This window comes from Nerophis ophidion, linkage group LG11 (assembly GCF_033978795.1).
Source record: "Nerophis ophidion isolate RoL-2023_Sa linkage group LG11, RoL_Noph_v1.0, whole genome shotgun sequence".
In the NCBI taxonomy this organism is placed as follows: Eukaryota; Metazoa; Chordata; class Actinopteri; order Syngnathiformes; family Syngnathidae; genus Nerophis; species Nerophis ophidion.
In genome coordinates this window covers 65,210,429-65,234,564 of record NC_084621.1, presented here as the reverse complement: position 1 = coordinate 65,234,564, position 24,136 = coordinate 65,210,429, and the positions used below count along the sequence as shown (strand labels likewise).

The 24,136-nt window shown below is 42.3% G+C and overlaps 1 protein-coding gene across 3 annotated transcripts in view; it reads right to left on the bottom strand.

The window, feature by feature from the left end:
- oxr1a (oxidation resistance 1a) overlaps nucleotides 1–24,136 on the bottom strand; it is a 427,940-nt gene that overhangs the window by 350,109 nt on the left and 53,695 nt on the right. For all 3 annotated transcript variants that reach the window (XM_061916496.1, XM_061916499.1, XM_061916500.1), the window contains exon 2: nucleotides 8,577–8,664. In XM_061916496.1, coding sequence (XP_061772480.1) covers nucleotides 8,577–8,593 — 17 coding nt within the window. In that variant the 5' untranslated portion in view covers nucleotides 8,594–8,664. The remainder of the gene's footprint in view (nucleotides 1–8,576; nucleotides 8,665–24,136) is intronic.

Sequence of the window (24,136 nt, the reverse complement as noted above, 5' to 3'; positions counted from 1 at the left end):
CCAATTACTTTATATGAAGGTCAGGAGAAAAGGGAGGTTTGCGGGGATCAATGTCAGATCTGATATTTTGTTAAGGCTGTAATTACTAACATGTTTTAATGAGCTTAATTACAACGATGAGGATATGACATTGATCGTTGTAAGCCCACTGGGTTGACAGTTACACTATGTCATGACATTACAAGAGTAAGCAAAGGACATTTCGGATATAGTGTAAATACGTGGATGGACTAACAGGGTTTCCTTCTCTGATTGTTTGGATAAACTATTCAATGGGGAAGACAATTTTTTCCAATATCCATCAAGTCTGCCAAATGAACAATTTGATTGATTAATAGATTGGGACTTTTATTAGTAGATTGCACAGTAAAGTACATATTCCGTACAATTGACCACTAAATGGTAACACCCGAATTAGTTTTTCAACTTGTTTAAGTCGGGGTCCTCGTTAATCAATTCATGGTACAAAAGTTATAAAAAGCTCATTTAAAAAACGGCTTTGAACTGGGGACAACATGGACTTAATAATATTGTCTATCATTAAAACAACAGCCGTTAAACTAGCTTGTGTATTAATGCACAAAAAAAAAATATGGTGAGACAATATGGAACTGGTGCTTTTACATTTTGACCGTCACGTGGGTCTGTGTGATTATATCTGGATAAAACATCTCAAATGACCATTTCACTGTTATTAATTAGGATCTATGTACTTTTATAAACACCTACATTAGAATATGAACCAAATGTTCCAGAAAGAAAAAAACAAAACATGATGATAAATAAATAAATGGGTTGTACTTGTATAGCGCTTTTCTACCTTCAAGGTACTCAAAGCGCTTTGACACTACTTCCACATTTACCCATTCACACACACATTCACACACTGATGGAGGGAGCTGCCATGCAAGGCGCCAACCAGCACCCATCAGGAGCAAGGGTGAAGTGTCTTGCTCAGGACACAACGGACGTGACGAGGTTGGTACTAGGCGGGGATTGAACCAGGGACCCTCGGGTTGCGCACGGCCACTCTGCCACTGCGCCACGCCGAGCGTACTATTGGACTTCAGTCAAACCTTCGTCACAAATGAACTAAAAAAAAAAATCTAAATAGGTAGGGTAATGTAGAGCTGCAACAATTAATTGTTAAATTGATTATTTTGATGAGGAAATCGCTTAGATATATAGTCTTTCTTCGATGAATTGTTTAATAAGTGTAATGAATAAAAACTGATGAAAGCCTGACAGCATGGAGTGCCCAGAACTTTAAACACGCCGACAGAGTTTTTAATTTTCCTGAAGGAATCAATCAATCAATCAATCAATCAATGTTTACTTATATAGCCCTAAATCACTAGTGTCTCAAAGGGCTGCACAAACCACTACGACATCCTCGGTAGGCCCACATAAGGGCAAGGAAAACTCACACCCAGTGGGACATCGGGGACAATGATGACTATGAGAACCTTGGAGAGGACGAAAGCAATGGATGTCGAGCGGGTCTAACATGATACTGTTAAAGTTCAATCCATAATGGATCCAACATAGTCGCGAAAGTCCAGTCCAAAGCGGATCCAACACAGCAGCGAGAGTCCCGTTCACAGCGGAGCCAGCAGGAAAACATCCCAAGCGGAGGCGGATCAGCCTATCTAATCTAGAGTTTCTGAACGGCCACTGAAATAGAGCACACAGTGGGCAGTGGGCAGCACGGTCGCACAGGGTAGAGATGCGCGGTTTGCGGTCTCATCCGCGTAGTCCGCGGATAAACCGCGGGTCGGGCGGGTGACATGACGAAAAAATAGATTTTAAATAGATTCGGGCGGGTGGCAGTTGAACCATCTGGAAATATATGATATACATGGTTCAGAGATCGGTAACTTTTACCGTTCAAAGAGCCATTTTGGACCCGTGTCACAAAGCAAAGAATACAATAGTTGACGTAAACATTCTCAAGTATGTCTGGCGGCAGTCACCCAGTTAATAAGTATTAGGGCGTGCTATGAAGCCTTTGCCTTTGACGTCTTCTACAACATGTGCAATGTACTTGCAAGTCCAGCAATATGTTGTGGTGGCTTCTGCAGACACACGCACACAACTGCGAGGCATACTGGGTGATACAGAGTACACTAATGGTTGTGATATAAACTATTTTAACACTCTTACTAATATGCGCCACGCTGTGAAACCACACCAAACAAGAATGACAAACACATTTCGGGAGAACATCCTCACAGTAACACAACATAGACGCAACACAACAAATACCCAGAATCCTTTGCATCCATGACATTACCTGACTATATTATACACCCCACTAGCAGCAAACCCTGCCACCCCCATTGGCGGCTCCCATTACCTTCTTTACTTTGTGACATGGGTCAAACTAGCTCTTTTAGTGGTAAAGGTTGCCGACTCCGGATATAAAACAACGGGCAGGTGGCCGGCGGTTGCGGTTCTGATAAAATGTTGGTCCGGGTGGATGACGACTTTAGTGATGCGGTTGCGGATGGTATAATTGCCTATCTGCGCATCTCTAGCACAGGGGTTAGTGCATGTGCCTCACAATACGAAGGTCCTGAGTAGTCCTGGGTTCAATCCCGGGCTCGGGATCTCTGTGTGGAGTTTGCATGTTCTCCCCGTGACTGCGTGGGTTCCCTCCGGATACTCCGGCTTCCTCCCACCGCCAAAAACATGCACCTGGGGATAGGTTGATTGTCAACACTAAATGGGCCTTAGTGTGTGAATGTGAGTGTGAATGTTGTCTATCTGTGTTGGCCCTGTGATGAGGTCGCGACTTGTCCAGGGTGTACGCCGCCTTCCGCCCGAATGCAGCTGAGATAGGCTCCAGCACCCCCCGCAATCCCAAAAGGGACAAGCGGTAGAAAATGGATGGATGGATGAGGGCAGTGTTGCCTGCCTGTTGTAATCCGTGTGGTGGCACACAATGGAGAGTTTTAAAAATATACACATTAAAAGGGGGTCATATTATGATTTTTTTTCTACATTTAAAACACTTCCTTGTGATCTACGGAACATGGAATGCTGCTTCTCCGAGAAAGGCAGAACGCTATGACAACAGACGCTCGCTGGCCCACCACTAAGAGTCTTACGTAGTTGATTAAGGCCGCAGAACACAGTGTGTGAGATTGTGTTCGATTTAGGTCTCATTTTGTAATGAGGCAGATTTAGGGAAGCATGCTATAGAGCAGTTATTACAAGGACAATAACCACAATGACAACTGCGGTGGCGTCACTCTGTTCAAAACAGCACTCCAGTTGCATTTTAATGAGCCCATGCAGGCAAAAACAAGCTGTAAAAACGCTGCACTCTCCGTTTTATTCACTAAAGTGAAACAGATTACATTGGAGGGTTTAGAGCAGGGGTCGGCAACCCGCGGTTCCTGAGCCCCATGCGGTTTTTTGATCACTCTGGTGTGGCTCAGCTGTAAACTTGCCGACCTCAATGCCTTTTCCTAAAATAGTCTGAGGTTTGCATACTGCGATTTTCACTCGGACAGCAACATTGACAGCGGGCCGTGATGACAATACCCAGAACATCTTCTAATACATGTAGTTGTGCCCGTTGTTACACAACACTATGTGCCTGCCGGCTGGTCACGTATTGTGTGAAACCGCCATTACAATCCTCAGGCGATTGCAAGGCATACTTGTTGAACAGCCATGCAGGTTACACTGAGGGTTGTGATATAAACAACTTTAACACTCTTACTAATATGCGCCACACTGTGAACCCACACCAAACAAGAATGACAAACACATTTCGGGAAAACATCCGCACTGTAACACGACATAAACACAACATAACAAATACCCAGAATCCCATGCAACCCTGACTCTTCCAGGCTACATTATACATCCCGCTAGCACCAAACCCCGCCCACCTCAACCGACGCAGGAGAGGGCGGGGGTGGGGGGATTGGTGGTGGTAGCGGGATGTATAATGTAGCCTAGAAGAGTCAGGGTAACATGGGATTCTGGGTATTTGTTATGTTGTGTTTATGTTGTGTTACAGTGGGGATGTTTTGCCGAAATGTATTTGTCATTCTTGTTTGGTGTGGGTTCACAGTGTGGCGCATATTTGTAACAGTGTTAAAGTTGTTTAAACTGGCACCCTCAGTGTGACCTGTATGGCTGTTGAACAAGAATGCCTTGCTGTCGCATGTGTGCGTCTGCAGAAGCCACATACAACACGTGACTGGTTAGCTGTTTGTAAAAGTCGTGGAGTTCACTAAAGACAGTGCCATCGTAGCACGCCCTTATTTTTGTTGATTAGGTTTAACCCAGCAGACGTTTGAGGGAATTGTCACTCTGTAACCCGCGAGTCTCCCGGACAAATCGGGAGGAACTGTATCCGTGATGGTAATAAGGGGCATTCGTATAAAACTCACTGGCCACACTAACATCCAATCTTCATATTTAATTGCGGGTTGCGCGTCTGAGACCCTGGTTTATACATAGCAAAAAAATAATAATTCTGTATACAGTGTTATTTCATTATAAATTTCAGGAGTCTTGTGGCTCCCATTATTTTTTTTCATTTTGTGAAACGGGTCAAAATGGCTTTTTGAGTGGTAAAGGTTGCCGACCCCTGGTTTAGAGGGACTGGTAGGAGTACATAGAATGTTCACTTTGCCTGTATTATTACCATCTTGCCTTCATACAACATAACTTGCTATGTTATAATTACATTTTAATTAAAAGTTTAATCACATTCCTATGTTGTTAATAATACCGCCTGGAAGGAACACACGACCATTACCAATATTCAGAATTTGCACATGAACGCAACACCTGCCAATTGCAATCTCTGACAGCTACACATATTTCCTCTTCCGCGTTTTAGGTCTTTCAGCAGTTTACAAAAAAGAAAAAAAAGAAAAGAAAAAAAAAAGAATTGTTTCATATTCAGCAAAAATGCAAATGCGATTTGGAGGCTTTGAATTTGCAGCTAGCAAACTATTACAGTCATTTTGACCGTATCGGTGTCATCTGCTGTGCTGAGACAGCTCCCAGAAGACAAAGTGCTGGCTTGGTTTAATCATCTTCTCACACACAGTGTGATGATCACACACTCGGTGAGGAGACAGGTGGATACTGGATGCAGCGTCATGAAGGCACTCAACAGTCATCATTATTATCCGTGGAATGCAACGGATTCCCTTTTTTTTGTTCCTATATTGTTGACATGTCTTTAAATACCAAATATTGAAAACTGGAATTACTTCCTTATGGTGCTACTTTACCAATAATGGCCAAAATGTTTTTTTTTACATTTCAGCTGCAGTATCTCACATCCATCTATATCAGGGGTGTTAAACATAGGGCCCGAGGGCCGAATCAGGCCCGCGAACAGGTTTTATTCCAGCCCACGGGAAGAATTTGCTCAGTATAAAAATGTACCTAAAATTTTTGAAAGAAAGAATCATGAGTTGGGAAATTGTGTTAGATGTAAATATAAACGGAATACAATGATTTGCAAATCTTTTTCAACCCATATTCAATTGAATGCACTACAAAGACCAGATATTTGTGATTCAAACTCATAAAATGTATTTTTATTTTTTTCAAATAATAATTAACTTAGAATTTCATGGCTGCAACACGTGCCAAAGTAGTTGGGAAAGGGCATGTTCACCACTGTGTTACATCACCTTTTCTTTTAACAACACTCAATAAACGTTTGGGAACTGAGGAAACTAATTGTTGAAGCTTTGAAAGTGGAATTCTTTCCCATTCTTGTTTGATGTAGAGCTTCAGTATAATATAAAGCTATTTCACGCTTTATAATGCGCCACACGCCACACATTTTCGATGGGAGACAGGTCTGGACTGCAGGCGGGCGAGGAAAGTACCGGCACTCTTTTTTTAGATGGATGGATAGTACTTTATTGATTCCTTCAGGAGAGTTCCTTCAGGAAAATTAAAATTAAAATTCCAGCAGCAGTGTACAGAGTTGAGATCAATTTAAAGAAAAAAGTAAAAAGTAAATAATGGGGGTTTAAAAGGAAACAAAATAGAGAAATATTACAAAAAGAATAAAAACAATGGGAATAACAATATAACAGTAAAATAAGAATATAACAAGACAAAGTAGGCAGTAGTGACCATGTTATGAAAACGTATTGCACTGTCAATGTTTTGCATCCCCTGTCATCCTAGTACCCCCCGTCCCCCGTCCCCCGCCCCAGAGAGGAGTTGTACAGTCTAATGGCGTGTGGGACAAAGGAGTTCTTGAGTCTAGTAGTCCTGCACTTGGGATGAAGCAGTCTAGCACTGAACAGGCTCCTCTGGCTACTGATAACACTATGCAGAGGGTGACTGGTATCATCCAGGATGCTCACTAGTTTGTCAACAGTCCTCTTCTCTGCCACCGTCACCAGTGTGTCCAGTTTCATTCCCATTGTAGAACCGGCCTGCCTGATCAGTTTCTCAAGTCTGGAGCTGTCCTTCTTAGATGTACTGCCACACCAGCACACTACCATGTAGAACAGAACACTTTTACGAAGCCACGCTGTTGTAACACGTGCCGAATGTGGTTTGGTATTGTCTTGCTGAAATAAGCAGGGGCGTCCATGAAAAAGATAGCGCTTAGATGGCAGTATATGTTGCTCCAAAACCTGTATGTACCTTTCAGCATCAATGGTGCCTTCACAGATGTGTAAGTTACCCATGCTTTGGGCACTAATGCACCCCCATACCATCACGGATGGTGGCTTTTGAACTTTGCGTCGATAACAATCTGGATGGTTCGCTTCCCCTTTGGTCCGGATGACACAATGTCGAATATTTCCAAAAACAATTTTAAATGTGGACTCTTTAGACCACAGAACAATTTTACACTTTGCATCAGTCCATCTTAGATGATCTCGGGCCCAGAGAAGCCGGCGGAGTTTCTGGATGTTGTTGATAAATGGCTTTCACTTTGCATAGTAGAGTTTTAACTTGCACTTACAGACATAGCGACCAACTGTATTTAGTGACAGCGGTTTTCTCAAGTGTTCCTGAGCCCATGTGGTGATATCCTTTAGAGATTGATGCCGTTTTTTTATACAGTGCCATCTGAGGGATGGAAGGTCACGGTCATTGAATGTTGGTTTCTGGCCATGCCGCTTACATGGAGTGATTTCTCCAGATTCTCTGAACCTTTTGATGATATTATGGACCGTAGATGTTGAAATCTCTAATTTTCTTGCAATTTCACTTTGAGAAACATATTCACGCAGTTGTGGACAAAGGGGTGTACCTCGCCCTATCCTTTCTTGTGAAAGACTGAGCATTTTTTGGGAAGCTGTTTTTATACCCAATCATGGCAGCCACCTGTTCCCAATTAGCCTGCACACCTTTGGGATGTTCTAAATGAGTGTTTGATGAGCATTAATCAACTTGGCATCAAATTCTAAAGTTAATGATTATTTGCAAAAAAAAATGTTTATCAGTTTGAACATCAAATATGATGTCTTTGTAGCATATTCAACTGAATATGGGTTGAAAATGATTTGCAAATCATTGTATTACGTTTATATTTATATCGAACACAATTTCCCAACTCATATGGAAACGGGGTTTGTATGTATATATATATATATATATATATATATACACACACACATATACATATGTATATATATATATATATGTATATATATGTATATATATATATATATATATATATATACACACACACACACACACATACATACACACACACACACACACACACACACGTACACATACATAAATGTGTGGACAATGTTGAAGAAACAAGTCCATGTCAGAAAACCAACACATTAAGCTGAACTGCACCAATTTTGTCAAAAATTCAACCAGAAGCTTGCCAGAAGCTTGTGAAAGTGAAACTTGCCAAGGGACATGTAACCAAATATTGACATTGCTGTATGTATACTTTTGACCCAGCAGATTTGGTCACATTTTCAGTAGACCCATAATAAATTCATAAAAGAACCAAACTTCATGAATATTTTTTGTGACAAACAAGTGTGTGCTCCAATCACTTCATCACAAAAAAATAAGAGTTTCAGAAATTATTGGAAAATCAAGACAGCCAGGACAATATGTTCTTTACAAGTGTATGTAAATTTTTGACAACGACTGTATGTATGTATGTATATATATATATATATATATATATATATATACATACTGTATGTTCACATAATTATTTATATCTGTTTGTGTGAAGAGGATAACACCGAAATGTACAAACGGAACCAGCTAAAGACTTCACCATAAACTGATGGAAACATGATCTTCTCCTTGGCAGAGGCAACAACAACATATAGCCTTACGTATTTAACATGGACTGACCCCACCTTACACAGCAGTTTCTAGCTCACAGGCAACATCCACAAACACCAAAGCCATAAATGATGTATGCAACCGCACAAGCCACATGAAAAATAGAAAACATGTACATGAGGACACAAAACGCTTAACTGGGTTCATGAAGCGTCACATAATGTCTGAATGTCGGATCCACACACAACTGAGGGATTATCAGCTGTAGCCTCGATAGAAAAAGTAAACATCGTGCTGACCTTTTGATGCTGAACATGTTGGCGGCGTCTTCTTTTTCCTCTTCAGAGCTTTTGAGATTGGTCTCCACTTAATGTTGGCTCCTCAAACCTGCACCGTTCACACACACACACACACACAGGGACAGAGGAAACAAGGAGACATTGGTGAGATTCTCTGCATCACCGTAATTTCGCCCAGAGGTTTTCTGCATAATTTATCCACGCTGACCTCCATTAACAGGCAACCAACTGAGCTATTCAAATTGACCGACCAGACGAGGAGGCAATGAGCACAGCATAAACCCTGCAAGCACAACAATACAGTGGAAACCAATACAGTAATTATTTTTGAACACCTTATCACAACGGCAACCATTATGCACATGAATAAAGTAATTAAACGCCATTTTCAAAATTAATCCGCTTGTGTCATTACCACGCATGCTACAGTAATCGTCTCCTGAACCCAAACCGTCTATATAGCTCCCATAATGGCTGTGAGTTAGCCTCTGGTCTTCTACGTAAAGGTTATCAGAGACTGGAGATGAGGAGCTGGAGTAAAAGAAGACAGGATTCAATAATTAATGTGGAGGTCTATGCAGGCCTCACTTCTCACCTTCTCCTGTCTGTAATGAGATGAGAGGAGGCCCAGGGGGAAGGAAAGGAGAATTGAGTGATTGAAGTGCCTAACTTTGCCCCGTCTAACTTCATCTCCACGCACACGAGTGGGACAGACGAGCCTGCACGCGCGTACACTAAATCTCATTGACAACACCTGCACGACTGTGTTCTCCTATTCCCACACACAGACTGGGAGCAGGGGGGCGGCTGAATGAAGGGGGGAAAGGTTAACAAAGTAGCGCGACACAGGAAACTACTAACAATTCACCGGGTGAAAAGGAAACTGTATGCACAATTAAATGTCCAGGTAAACTAAGACAGTAGCTTCTTCACCGCTTCCATGATTATTCAATGGCTCAAAGCTCAGGACAGTTTAATTCATACATTTGAACATGTTATAAACCGGGGATCTCAGACACGCGGCCCACGGTCCAATCGCGGCCAGCGAGACGTTATTTTGCGGCCCCCACCTTAATATGAAAGTTTAATGTTAGTGCGGCCCGCATGTTTTATATGAATGGCACTTGACAGCGTTATGTTATTTGGGTCCAAAATGGCTCTTTCAACGTTCTGGGTTGCCTACCCCTGCATTAGTGGAAAAGCGGCAAATGAGTGAAAGCAACAGAGACGTTGCCATGGAGACGAGGGTTTTCTTACGTGCCTGGCTGCAGTCACACCGCGACACACCTGTCCGTCAGTAATAACAGTCCCTGATAACCTGGACCAATTCAAACCGTTGTTTTTTTTTATTGTTTAATTTGCATTGCCTCACACGATGAACACTACATATATTTCTATATGACGCCAGATAACACTCCGGGAACCGTCGCTTTTTTGCGCTCGGTATCCCGGTACTTTCCCGGCTATTATCCGCCGACTGCCGTGTTACTGGAGGGGGGGAAAGCGGAACGACACACATTGCGGAAATAACATTATTCTTCATACATTTGAACATGTTATAAACCAGGGATCTCAGACATGCGGCCCACGGGCCAATTGCGGCCGGCGAGACGTTATTTTGCGGCCCCCACCCTAATATGAAAGTTTAATGATAGTGCGGCCCGCATGTTTTATATGAATGGGACTTGACAGCGTTATGTTATTTGGGTCCAAAATGGCTCTTTCAACATTCTGGGTTGCCTACCCCTGCATTAGTGGAAAAGCGGCAAATGAGTGAAAGCAACAGAGACGTTGCCATGGAGACGAGGGTTTTCTTACGTGCCTGGCTGCAGTCACACAGTGACACCTGTCCGTCAGTAATAACAGTCCCCGATAACCTGGACCAATTCAAACAGTTATTTTTTTTTTTTTTTATTGTTTATTTTGCATTGCCTCACACGATGAACACTACATATATTTCTATATGACACCGGATAACACACCGGGAGCCGTCGCTTTTTGGCGCTCGGTATCCCGGTACTTTCCCGGCTATTATCCACCGACTGCCGTGTTGCTGTAGGGAGGAAAAGCGGAACGACACACATTGCGGAAATAACATTATTCTTCATACATTTGAACATGTTATAAACCAGGGATCTCAGACACGCGGCCCACGGTCCAATCGCGGCCAGCGAGACGTTATTTTGCGGCCCCCACCTTAATATGAAAGTTTAATGATAGTGCGGCCCGCATGTTTTATATGAATGGCACTTGACAGCGTTATGTTATTTGGGTCCAAAATGGCTCTTTCAACGTTCTGGGTTGCCTACCCCTGCATTAGTGGAAAAGAGGCAGATGAGTGAAAGCAACAGAGACGTTGCTATGGAGACGAGGGTTTTCTTACGTGCCTGGCTGCAGTCACACAGCGACACCTGTCCGTCAGTAATAACAGTCCCCGATAACCTGGACCAATTCAAACCGTTGTTTTGTTTTTTTAATTGTTTAATTTGCATTGCCTCACACGATGAACACTACATATATTTCTACATGACGCCGGATAACACTCCGGGAGCCGTCGCTTTTTGCGCTCGGTATCCCGGTACTTTCCCGGCTATTATCCAGGTTCAGGTCAGGACTCTGTGCAGACCGGTCAAGTTCATCTACACCAGACTCTGTCATCCATGTCTTCATGCACCTTGCTTTGTGCACTGGTGCACAGTCATGCTGGAAGAGGAAGGGGCCTGCTCCAAACTGTTCCCACAAAGCTGGGAGCAGGGAATTGTCCAAAATGTTTTGGTATCCTGGTTCATTTCACTGGAACTAAGGGGCCAGGCCCAACTCCTGAAAAACAACCCCACACTATTATTCCTCCTCCACCAATTTTCCCAGTCGGCACATTGCAATCCGAAATGCAACCTCCAAACCCAGACTCGTCCATCAGATTGCCAGATGGCAAAGCGTGATTCATCACTCCAGAGAACGCGACTCCACTGCTCTAGAGTCCAGTGGCGACGTTCTTTACACCACTGCATCCCCCACTTTGCATTGGACTTGGTGATGTAAGGCTTAGATGCAGCTGGTCAGCCATGGAAACCCATTCCATGAAGCTCTCTGCGTACTGTACGTGGGCTAATTGCAAGGTCAAATGAATTTCGGAGCTCTGTAGCAACTGACTGTGCAGAAAGTCGGCGACCTCTTTGCACTATGCGCTTCAGCATCCACTGACCCCTCTGTACCTTGTCAGTTTACGTGACCTACCACTTGGTGACTGAGTTGCTGTTGTTCCCAAACTCCTCACTTTTCTCATAACAAAGCCAACAGTTGACTTTGGAATATTTAGGGGCGAGGAAATTTTACAACCAGATTTGTTGCACAGGTGGCATCCTATGACAGTTCCATGCTGGAAATCACCGAGCTGCTGAGAGCAGCCCATTCTTTCACAAATGTTTGTAGAAACAGTCTCCATTCCTAAGTACTTGATTACATATTTTAAATAGACCTCCTTTTTAGACCAGTTGAAATGCCGCTTCTTTTCTTTCTCCTATGTCCCCCCCTCCCTTGTGGAGGGGGTCCGGTCCGATGACCATGGATGAAGTACTGGCTGTCCAGAGTCGAGACCCAGGATGGACCGCTTGCCTGTATCGGTTGGGGACATCTCTACGCTGCTGATCCGCCTCCGCTTGAGATGGTTTCCTGTGGACGGGACTCTCGCTGCTGTCTTGGATCCGCTTGAACTGAACTTTCGCGGCTGTGTTGGAGCCACTATGGATTGAACTTTCACAGTATCATGTTAGCCCCGCTCGACATCCATTGCTTTCGGTCCCCTAGAGGGGGGGGGTTGCCCACATCTGAGGTCCTCTCCAAGGTTTCTCATAGTCAGCATTGTCACTGGCGTCCCACTGGATGTGAATTCTCCCTGCCCACTGGGTGTGAGTTTTCCTTGCCCTTTTGTGGGTTTTTCCGAGGATGTTGTAGTCGTAATGATTTGTGCAGTCCTTTGAGACATTTGTGATTTGGGGCTATATAAATAAACATTGATTGATTGATTGATATTTCATACACCTGTGGCCGGGCCAAGTGATTAGGACATCGGATTCTGATCATTTGGATGGGTGGCAAAATACTTTTCTCAAAATAGTGTTTATACGGATGGGTACCGAATTTGTTCATTTCATATGTACAGACCAAATTCAGTCATTATGTTAAATCCTACAATAAAATATTTTCGATATTTTTTCGCCTGTGATGTCATGTTTAGAGTATGCACCTGCTCAAACACTTGACATAGAAACAAGCACTCAAGCACTCAAAGGTCACTTAGAGCGGACTCAGCCAAACTGTGTCCAGGTATTGTTGCAATATGAAATTGCCAACAAAGCAAGTATGCCTGGTAGCAAACGCTTTAACGTAGAGTAAAGCTCCGCTTTTGCAAAATGTGCTAGCTTGATGCTCATTGGCTTTGCCATACACAGGCTACTAAATAGCATTAGCGATTTTACATGGAAACACCTGCAAATACTAAAACATACAAAAGACCAAAAACTACAACAAAGATACATTTTACAATCAAACATTAATTGCACATGTGCAAAAACACACACACACACACACACACACACACACACACACACACACACACACAAAACATTATGCACCAATGCACTATTATCACAGAATAAAACATTACCTGTTCGCTAGCTAAAATATTAGGAACTAATCACTGATACAATTATTCTATGCGTTGAGGCTAATAAATCCCTAAAAATGCCAAGAGTAAATGAATAATATACCGACGTGCAGCTTTTTAAACACATTCTCACAAAATGCTTGTTTCTGTTTGAGCATGTTAGATAGATTTGGGGTTTTATCGTTTGTTTTTGATATTATTTTAAATGTCCTTTGTTTACATAAAACAATTATACCTGTTTTTGTTTTAGCACTTTGCCTGTCTTTGTTTTTGAATGGACTAACGTTCAAGTTATTTTCATTTATGTAACAGCCAAATGAGCTGCACAGTTACAGTATAAATACATATTTATGAATGATTTAGTCATATTTGTTGTTCGCAAGCACATGTGCATAAAAATGTCTCAAGCTGAATTTAGAAGTCAATGGCTAAATAAGGGCTTAAATACGCTTTATAATCCGATTAGACGACTAATCGTTATAATAGTCGATGACGAGTCGACTATCAAAGTTAAAGTACCAATGAATATCACACACACACTAGGTGTGGCAAAATGATTCTCTGCATTTGATCTATCACCCTTGATCACCCTCTGGGAGGTGAGGGGAGCAGTGGGCAGCAGCGGTGGCCACGCCCGGGAATCATTTTTAGTGTTTTAACCCCCAATTCCAACCCTTGATGCTGAGTGCCAAGCAGGGAGGTAATGGGTCCCATTTTTATAGTTTTTGGTATTACTCGGCCGGGGTTTAAATTCACAACCTACAGGTCTCAGGGCGGACACTCTAAAATACTTGCAGCCCTAAGCAACACAATGTAGTCAATTGCTTGGATTTACAAGACATCACGTATGGCTCATTAAACATTAATGGTGTAAGCCTGTAAGGGTATTGTAGATACCGCGGGATTTCGGTTTCAAAGTCTTTACAATTATTACGTGAAGCGTGACAATATCAAACCAAAACTTGGTGTTTTAGTTATAAAAAATACAAAAAAAATCCTCTGCACACTGCATGGTCGACGAGGAGAGTGGCGTGGAAACCCCTTAAGCAGGAAGTGCAGTTACATTTCCTGAAAAAAATCATCAAAATCCATCCATAACTGTTTGAGTTATGTTACTAACAAAACACAAACAAACCCTGGCAAAAACATAACCTATTTGGCGTAGGTAAGAAAGTATGCATTCTGCAAAGCAGAGCCCGCCACTTTAGTCTCGAGCGTATCCAAGGCGACACAGAACCAGACGGAAGGAAATCACACAAAAAAACAACACCGGGGGAAAGGAGAACATTTAAACGGTACTTGATAAATCCTCAAACCATCCATTCAATGTTCTCATCGTTTGTCTCTCTGTAAGTCGCGGGGAAAATGAAACCTATCCACCTGCACTTGGGCGCAAGGCTGTGTACACCCTGGACTGGACAAGTCGTCACCTCATTAATCGACACCCAGAAAAATGTTTGAAACCAGTGATTTTGTGAGGTATTTGCATTATTAAAAGTTCAATTGTAAGTTTACGTTTCTGACAAAACAGCATTTTCCAAACTGATATAATTATGTCCACTCTGGAGGACACTGCTTTTCAAAAAGTGTTTAAATCTGCAATGCCAACTACGCAAATGCATGCACAGTACTTGCAAATGAGACTCATATTTGCAAGAAAACAATAATTACAATCACCTTAATATTAAATGTTAAATAAAAAAAGACATGCACCTGGGGATAGGTTGATTGGCAACACTAAATTGGCCCTAGTGTGTGAATGTGAGTGTGAATGTTGTCTGTCTATCTGTGTTGGCCCTGCGATGAGGTGGCGACTTGTCCAGGGTGTACCCCGCCTTCCGCCCGATTGTAGCTGAGATGGGCGCCAGCGCCCCCCGCGACCCCGAAAGGGAATAAGCGGTAGAAAATGGATGGATGGATGGACCATAGTGGTGAATTGTACGGAATATGTACTTTACTGTGCAATCTACTAATAAAAGTCCCAATCAATTAATCAATCAAATTGTTCATTTGGCAGACTTGATGGATATTGGAAAAAATTGTCTTCCCCATTGAATAGTTTATCCAAACAATCAGAGAAGGAAACCCTGTTAGTCCATCCACGTATTTACACTATGAATGTTGTCTGTCTATCTGTGTTGGCCCTGCGATGAGGTGGCGACTTGTCCAGGGTGTACCCCGCCTTCCGCCCGATTGTAGCTGAGATGGGCGCCAGCGCCCCCCGCGACCCCGAACGGGAATAAGCGGCAGAAAATGGATGGATGGATAAAAAATGACATTGAATTATCTAACAATTAACATTTACCACAACATGAACACACATAAAAGTAATTGGAGTATCGGTACTTATTCCCTGGTAGTAGCACTGTATCGGTTCAAACGTGAAATGTACTTATTAAGTTATAAATAGAACCATGTGCTAAGATTAAATGCTGTGACACTGCATTACACCAAGTCGGGATGCATAATTCCTAACGCAATAAAGAGGATTAATAGGGATTATAAAAGACCAAATAAAGAGGGAAACACTCTTGTAAATCCCATCAAAAAAATAATCAGACATTAATGACATAAAATATCATTAATAATACAATCTAGCTGTAAAAGCAGTCCATATATATGAGGTCAATGATGTAACATTTAGATAGTAATGTGTGATCTATCTTATTTTAAAGTCTGTGGAGAGAATTTCATAAAAGGAGACAAAATGTTGTATTTCCTAATTCTCTGCTTTTAAAAAGTGACTCATCCTTTCATTTGTTACAGTTTTACAGGGATATAAAATGATGACACACAGGGTTTAACAGAACTAAAAAAAAATGCAATAAACCAAGCTTTTAGGCATCCAGTAATCATTTTGATACATACACATGGTAAACTATAAAAGATCTGAACAAGTCTATTGGAACTGGCGGCCATTAAATGTGCAAAGGAGCCCAATCAATACTACTCAACCTTTTCCTGATACACCATGCAACATGCGCCCCAGCGGTGCAGCAGGACAACTCTATGTTACCAAAGTAGTTTTTGGGGAAAAACGTACAATCTTACTCAACCGTTTATCAGCAACACTGCAACCATGACATCCGTCTTTGACAGCTTTGAACGCTAATCATTGAAGTTAAAGTACCAATGATTGTCACACACACACTACAGTGGGGCAAAAAAGTATTTAGTCAGCCACCTATTGTCCAAGTTCTCCCACTTAAAATGATGACAGAGGTCTGTAATTTTCATCATAGGTACACTTCAACTGTGAGAGACAGAATGTGAAAAAAATCCAGGAATTCACATTGTAGGTATTTTAAGGAATTTATTTTTAAGTTATGGTGGAAAATAAGTATTTGGTCAACATTCAAAGCTCTCACTGATGGAAGGAGGTTTTGGCTCAAAATCTCACGATACATGGCCCCATTCATTCTTTCCTTAACAAGGATCAATCGTCCTGTCCCCTTAGCAGAAAAACAGCCCCAAAGCATGATGTTTCCACTCCCATGCTTCACAGTAGGTATGGTGTTCTTGAGATGCAACTCAGTATTCTTCTTCCTCCAAACACGACGAGTTGAGTTTATACCAAAAAGTTCTATTTTGGTTTCATCTGACCACATGACATTCTCCCAATCCTCTGCTGTATCATCCATGTATCCATTTTGGTATAAACTCAACTCGTCGTGTTTGGAGGAAGAAGAATACTGAGTTGCATCCCAAGAACACCACACCTACTGTAAAGCATGGGGGTGGAAACACCATGCTTTGGGGCTGTTTTTCTGCTAAGGGGACAGGACGATTGATCCGTGTTAAGGAAAGAATGAATGGGGCCATGTATCGTGAGATTTTGAGCCAAAACCTCCTTCCATCAGTGAGAGCTTTGAATGGTTGACCAAATACTTATTTTCCACCATAATTTACAAATAAGTTATTTAAAATTCCTACAAGGTGAGTTCCTGGATTTTTTTTTTCACATTCTGTCTCTCACAGTTGAAGTGTACCTATGATGAAAATTACAGACCTCTGTCATCATTTTAAGTGGGAGAACTTGCACAATCGCTGGCTGACTAAATACTTTTTTGCCCCACTGTAGGTGTGGGGAAATTATTCTCTGCATTTGACCCATCACCCTTGATCACCCCCTGGGAGGTGAAGGTAGCGGTGGGAAGCAGCGGTGGCCCCGCCCGGGTTTCAATTTTTGGTGATTTAATCCCCAATTCCAACCCTTGATGCTGAGTGCCAAGCAGGGAGAAAATGGGTCCCATTTTTTATAGTCTTTGAACTCACAACCTATCGATCTCAGGCCAAAAGGCAATTTCCGAAAAATGACTTGTAATTGTTAAAAAAAACAAAAAAAACATACATTTAAATGTTAAGTATGTTCTGTTACATATGCCAGCCATTGGTGGAGTTGTTATATTTTTCTGTTTGGAAAAAAATTAAAATACATTTGGAGCCCACAGCAAACAAATATTTTCTCCACAATGCCACTTAGCTAACTTGCATGGAACTACAGTAAAACATGAAGAAAGTCATTTGAGGAAAAGGCGCAACCAAAAGTGAGGTCTAGTTTCTCCTATATAAACAAACTTAATGCAAAAAAACAAAACATTAATTGGCTTCAAAAAGGACATTTTGTTTTTGGCCAAAGCATACCCATTTGTAATAGCATTTGTTACCATGTTCTTGTCTAAAATGTTTCCACACTAATGCTAAGGTAATAAAAGAATGTCATGCTGTTGTGTCGTCTCATGTCATGAATACATTATGATGGGACTGTTTGAGGAAGGCCATTTGTCTCGTGCAGGGGTCGGCAACCCAAAACATTGAGAGCCATATTGGACTAAAAATACGATAATCAAATTTGTCTGGAGCCGCAAAAAATTAAAAGCAGTGTATAAGTGTTATGATAAAGGCAACACATGACGAAAGTGTCTACATTAGCTATAATAACCGACTATCGAAATGACTACCGTATTTCCTTGAATTGCCATAGGCCATATAGTATGCGGCTGCCTTGAATTACTGCCGAGTCCAACTTGCTTCCCAAAATAATTAGCGCATGCTTAGTATTACCGCCTGGTCAAACTCGTGACGTCAGGAGTGACACTTGCCCTGTCATCATTTTCAAAATGGAGGAGGCTGATTTCAACACCGGTAATTTGAAATCGCATAAAGGGAAGAAGATTAAGAGCTATTCAGTAGGATTTAAGGTCCTAGCTTACATCACACTCAAATTTTTACTGCATACATTTGGCAAGTGCCGCAGTGAGAAGAGGTTTTAAAATAATTAGCGCATGCTTACTTTTACCGCATGCCTTTGCTAAACGCAGGAGTGAGACGAGGTTTTAAATTAATTAGCGCCCCGGCGGCAATTCAAGGAAATACGGTATGTGTCGCAGGCTGAAGCAAATCTTCATTGACAGAAATGTTAAAATGTAATATTTATTCTACAAATTTTTACATCATTAAAAACCATTAGCAAATCAGAGGCTACTCAGAAGGTGCGATAACTCCTGGAAATGACTGGCTTTTAAAAGCCAAAAAAGGTATAGATGTGTGTGTCGAAGTTAAAGGAAACGGCGGGCTGTCTTCTTTTAATATATTTATCACAATCTTTGGCATTGGCCCTGTGTTGAGGTGGGGACTTGTCCGGGGTGTACCCCGCCTTTTGCCCGAATGCAGCTGAGATAGGCTCCGGCACCCCCCGCCACCCCAAAATGGACAACGGGTAGAAAATGGATGGATCTTTGAAATGCTAGGTAATGTTTGCTGTGGTCTGGAACAACATGACACACAAACAACTATCTGAAATGTGTCATGAGAAGTGAAAAACTAAATTATATACAAAGAGGATTAAAGTAGAGGATATCAAATGAGCTCAAATATACTTACAAATGAAGCATAATGATGCAATATGTACATACAGCTAGCCTAAATAGCATCTGAGCATTGATTAGCTTGCAGTCATGCACTGACCAAATATGCCTGATTAACACTCCATCCAACAAGTCAATAACATCAACAAAGAGCACCGTTGTGCAGTCACGCACAGCATGAAACGTTTGGTGGACAAAATGAGACAAAAGAGTGGAAGATTTTCCATGTAAACAAACTGTTGCATCACAGTCCACACCATGGTGAGTTCAAGAGCCGCCGAAATTAGTAGGACAAAACAGTGTTCCTAAATACTCTCATAAATGAAGCATACACACTTTCTCTGGCACTCATCAATGGTGGACACTCCCCTTTCCTCTCCGGCTTGCTTCTTTGTCTTGTCTTAACTTTTTTGTTGCCTCTTTTTGCACTGCTCTCCAAATCAACAAATTAGCTGGCCTCAACGAAATTGACAAGATCTTGGGTTTAAGGGAACCTGCTTGTCGTGACAGAGCGGTTGTTGCTGGACATACGACGGACTCTTGGGACAAGGAGTGCCGCGTGCCTGGCGACCCTTTTCAGCCGAGGACTTGACGATATCTACCTATTCGGAATTATGACGTCAGGACATCTGCTGATTGGAGTACGCGTTACTCTGATTTGTCGACAAATTGGAAGTAGCTGGCACAGTCTTTAAAGTACCCCAAAGCTGCCACAAATGATTGGAGGACGCGGGAAGAACTGTGGACACTCTTGTGATTTTGGATCACATCGGACTGTCTGACCCGCAGGTTTGAGGACCAGTCAAGGACAATTTAGAGTGAAAAGCAAATTTGGTTTTCACTCGTATACAAAACTTTCTAACTTGGATTGTTTCCCTGGCTTCTAGACTATCCTGAAGGACAGTGCAGCAAAGACACAACTAACTCCCTTCTTGTCTCTCATGGACACACATCTGTTGTTGACTTTGGACTAGCGACTGCATGACATCAAGGCCACGGAACAGAGACACACTGCAGGCTTATACACAACCATAAAAATATACGCCAGACACATACATACCCCAACGCCCTCGACTCAAATCCCATAGGGGTGATGAAAGGACGGTCAGCACCTGAGAGCTGCGGCCTACCACCATGACCCCGCACTCCCTTCCCTCTGTTGCTAGATATCTCGAGATGTATGTTGTAATATTTATGTGCTTTGCTATGTAGGTTTTTTTGCTATGTAGGTTTTTTCCCATCCCAGACTGGGCCCCCTTAGGAGCCCAGTCGCGATTGTATTTTTTGTACTCATCCTTCCCCAGAGTGTTACCTTTTTCCCCGTCTTTTACGTGGCTGTTCAGTAACCCTGTACACTGTTTGTCTAATCTTGAACGGGTTTGTGCTGACAAAGTTTTGTTGTACTTGTGCAATGACAATAAAGACCTATCCTATCCTACACAAAAATATTAAACAGTGGGCTTTTTAACATTTGGGAAGGTTTGTGTCATGTTTGTCCCCAAACAAAAAACATACTAAAACAAAAACAATATTTTTCACCCATTTTTTTCCCCATTTCTAATTCTTTTTTAAAAATGCTCCAGGGAGCCACGCACTAAAGCAGGGGTAGGGAACCTATGGCTCTAGAGCCAGATGTGGCTCTTTGGATGACTGCATCTGGCTCTCAGATACATCTTAGCTGACATTGCTTAACACGATAAGTAATGAATAACTCCGCTGGTAATCACAGTGTTTAAAAAAACGTTCAAAATATCAAACAATTCTCATGCATTTTAATCCATCCGTCAGTTTTCTACCGCACCTGTGCAAGAAGTCACGTTAATGGTAAGAAGTATTGTATTTATTATTGGTTAGCTTCAGAATAACAGTGTTATTAAAAAGAATAAGAGGATTAAAAAAGGTTGGTCTTACATACAAATGCACGCATTTTGTTAAAAAATATGACATGGCTCTCACGGAAATACATTTTTAAACATTTGGCTTACATGGCTCTCTCAGCCAAAAAGGTTCCCGACCCCTGCACTAAAGAGTTGCATGCAGCTAGTGAGCCACAGGTTGCTGACCACCGGTCGAGTACAACAACGTAAAGAAAATTGCATCGTAACTCTGCTTCTTAACGCACCTCATAAGCAACCGGGGTCTGCCAGAGAATAAGAAGACAGAGGGGGGAGCGAGTAGTCAGACCCCCTACAGATTGTGCTTTTGAAGAAAAAATACAAGGAGTAGTGACAAATATGGCAAATTTCTCTGGTCTTTTAGAGACTCCGAAAGCGGAGGCAGGAGACTTTATGAAAGCACGTATCTTTGTTCTCAACAAGCAGCCTGTGCAGGTTTGGGCCCACTGCCCCTATCCAAGAGCACCCAGGGGCAGCTCGGTCTTGGTTGTGACAAAACCCACCACAAAAAGAAGTGACAGAAGAAAGTTATTTTGTACTTTGAAATGTATTTAAATTGCTTTTTTGTCTCCCAAAGCGTGCCTAAAATAGATATGCACATGCATCATGGCCAATTATGCAAGTCAGACCATGACAATCCTGCAGGAAAAACTGTACGGACCAGCCAGTGCTTGTTGTTGACATCTTTAAAAGGCCTACTGAAATAAGATTTTCTTATTGGAAAAGAAATAGCAGGTCCATTCTATGTGTCATACTTGATCATTTTGCGATATTGCCATATTTTTGCTGAAAGGATTTAGTAGAGAAAATCGACGATGAAGTTCGCCACTTTTGGTACTTCCTGAAAAAGCCTCGCCTTTACCGGAAGTCGCGGACGATGACGTCACATGTTGACGGCTCCTCAGATATTCACATTGATTTTAATGGGAGCCTCCAACAAAAACAGCTATTCGGACCGAGAAAACGACAATTTCCCAATTAATTTGAGCGACGAAGAAAGATTCGTGTTTGAGGATATTGATAGCGACGGACTAGAAAGAAAAAAACCGCGATAGCATTGGGACGTAATCCGATGTTTTTAGACACATTTACTAGGATAATTCCCGGAAATCCCTTATCTTTCTATTGTGTTGCTAGTGTTTTAGTGAGTTTAATAGTACCTGATAGTCGAAGGGGTGTGTCCACGGCCGGATGTTGACGTCAATGTCTCAGGGGAATCGACGGCAGCTATGGACGGCACAAGCTCAGCTTTTATCCGGTAAGAACTGACTTTTTAACCACAATTCTCTCACCGAAACCTGCTGGTTGACATTTGGTCTGGATTCATGTTCGCTTGACCGTGCTGTGATCCATAGTAAATTTTCACCTCTGGGAATTGTAAACAAGGAAACACCGTGTGTTTGTAAAAAATCTGGGTATTATCTTCGACCCAACTCTCTCCTTTGAGTCGCACATTAAAAGCGTTACTAAAACGGCCTTCTTTGATCTCCGTAATATCGCTAAAATTCGCTCCATTTTGTCCACTAAAGACGCCGAGATCATTATCCATGCGTTTGTTACGTCTCGCCTCGACTACTGTAACGTATTATTTTCGGGTCTCCCCATGTCTAGCATTAAAAGATTACAGTTGGTACAAAATGCGGCTGCTAGACTTTTGTCAAGAACAAGAAAGTTTGATCACATTACACCTGTACTGGCTCACCTGCACTGGCTTCCTGTGCACTTAAGATGTGACTTTAAGGTTTTACTACTTACGTATAAAAAACTACACGGTCTAGCTCCATCCTATCTTGCCGATTGTATTGTACCATATGTCCCGGCAAGAAATCTGCGTTCAAAAGACTCCGGCTTATTAGTGATTCCTAGAGCCCAAAAAAAGTCTGCGGGCTATAGAGCGTTTTCCGTTCGGGCTCCAGTACTCTGGAATGCCCTCCCGGTAACAGTTAGAGATTCTACCTCAGTAGAAGCATTTAAGTCTCACCTTAAAACTGATCTGTATACTCTAGCCTTTAAATAGACCTCCTTTTTAGACCAGTTGATCTGCCGCTTCTTTTCTTTCTCCTATGTCCCCCCCTCCCTTGTGGAGGGGGTCCGGTCCGATGACCATGGATGAAGTACTGGCTGTCCAGAGTCGAGACCCAGGATGGACCGCTCGTCGGGACCCAGGATGGACCGCTCGCCTGTATCGGTTGGGGACACCTCTACGCTGCTGATCCGCCTCCGCTTGAGATGGTCTCCTGTGGACGGGACTCTCGCTGCTGTCTTGGATCCGCTTGAACTGAACTCTCGCGGCTGTGTTGGAGCCACTATGGATTGAACTTTCACAGTATCATGTTAGACCCGCTCGACATCCATTGCTTTCGGTCCCCTAGAGGGGGGGGGTTGCCCACATCTGAGGTCCTCTCCAAGGTTTCTCATAGTCAGCATTGTCACTGGCGTCCCACTGGATGTGAATTCTCCCTGCCCACTGGGTGTGAGTTTTCCTTGCCCTTTTGTGGGTTCTTCCGAGGATGTTGTAGTCGTAATGATTTGTGCAGTCCTTTGAGGCATTTGTGATTTGGGGCTATATAAATAAACATTGATTGATTGATTGATTGATTGATTGATTTGTGTGGCTAAAGGCTAAAGCTTCCCAACTCCATCTTCCTACTGTGACTTCTCCAATATTAATTGAACAAATTGCAAAAGATTCAGCAACACAGATGTCCAGAATACTGTGTAATTATGCCGTTAAAGCAGACGACTTTTACCTGTGTGTGTGCGTAGCGCTCATACTTCCTAAAACCCCGTGACGTCACGCGTACACGTCATCATTACACGACGTTTCCAATACGAAACTCCCGGGAAATTTAAAATTGTAATTTAGTAAACTAAAAAAGCCATATTGGCATGTGTTGCAATGTTAATATTTCATCATTGATATATAAACTATCAGACTGCGTGGTGGGTAGTAGTGGGTTTCAGTAGGCCTTTAAGGTCACTGGTTATTTGTGTGAGTCATTTGTAAAGGCAGCATGCATTAAAGGGGACCTACAGTGCGTTATGGTTTCAATCTACATTTAAAATAAGTCCTTGTGGTCTAAATAGTATGTATTGTAAATTCTCTGGTGTAAATTTGGCTCCACAGTCACT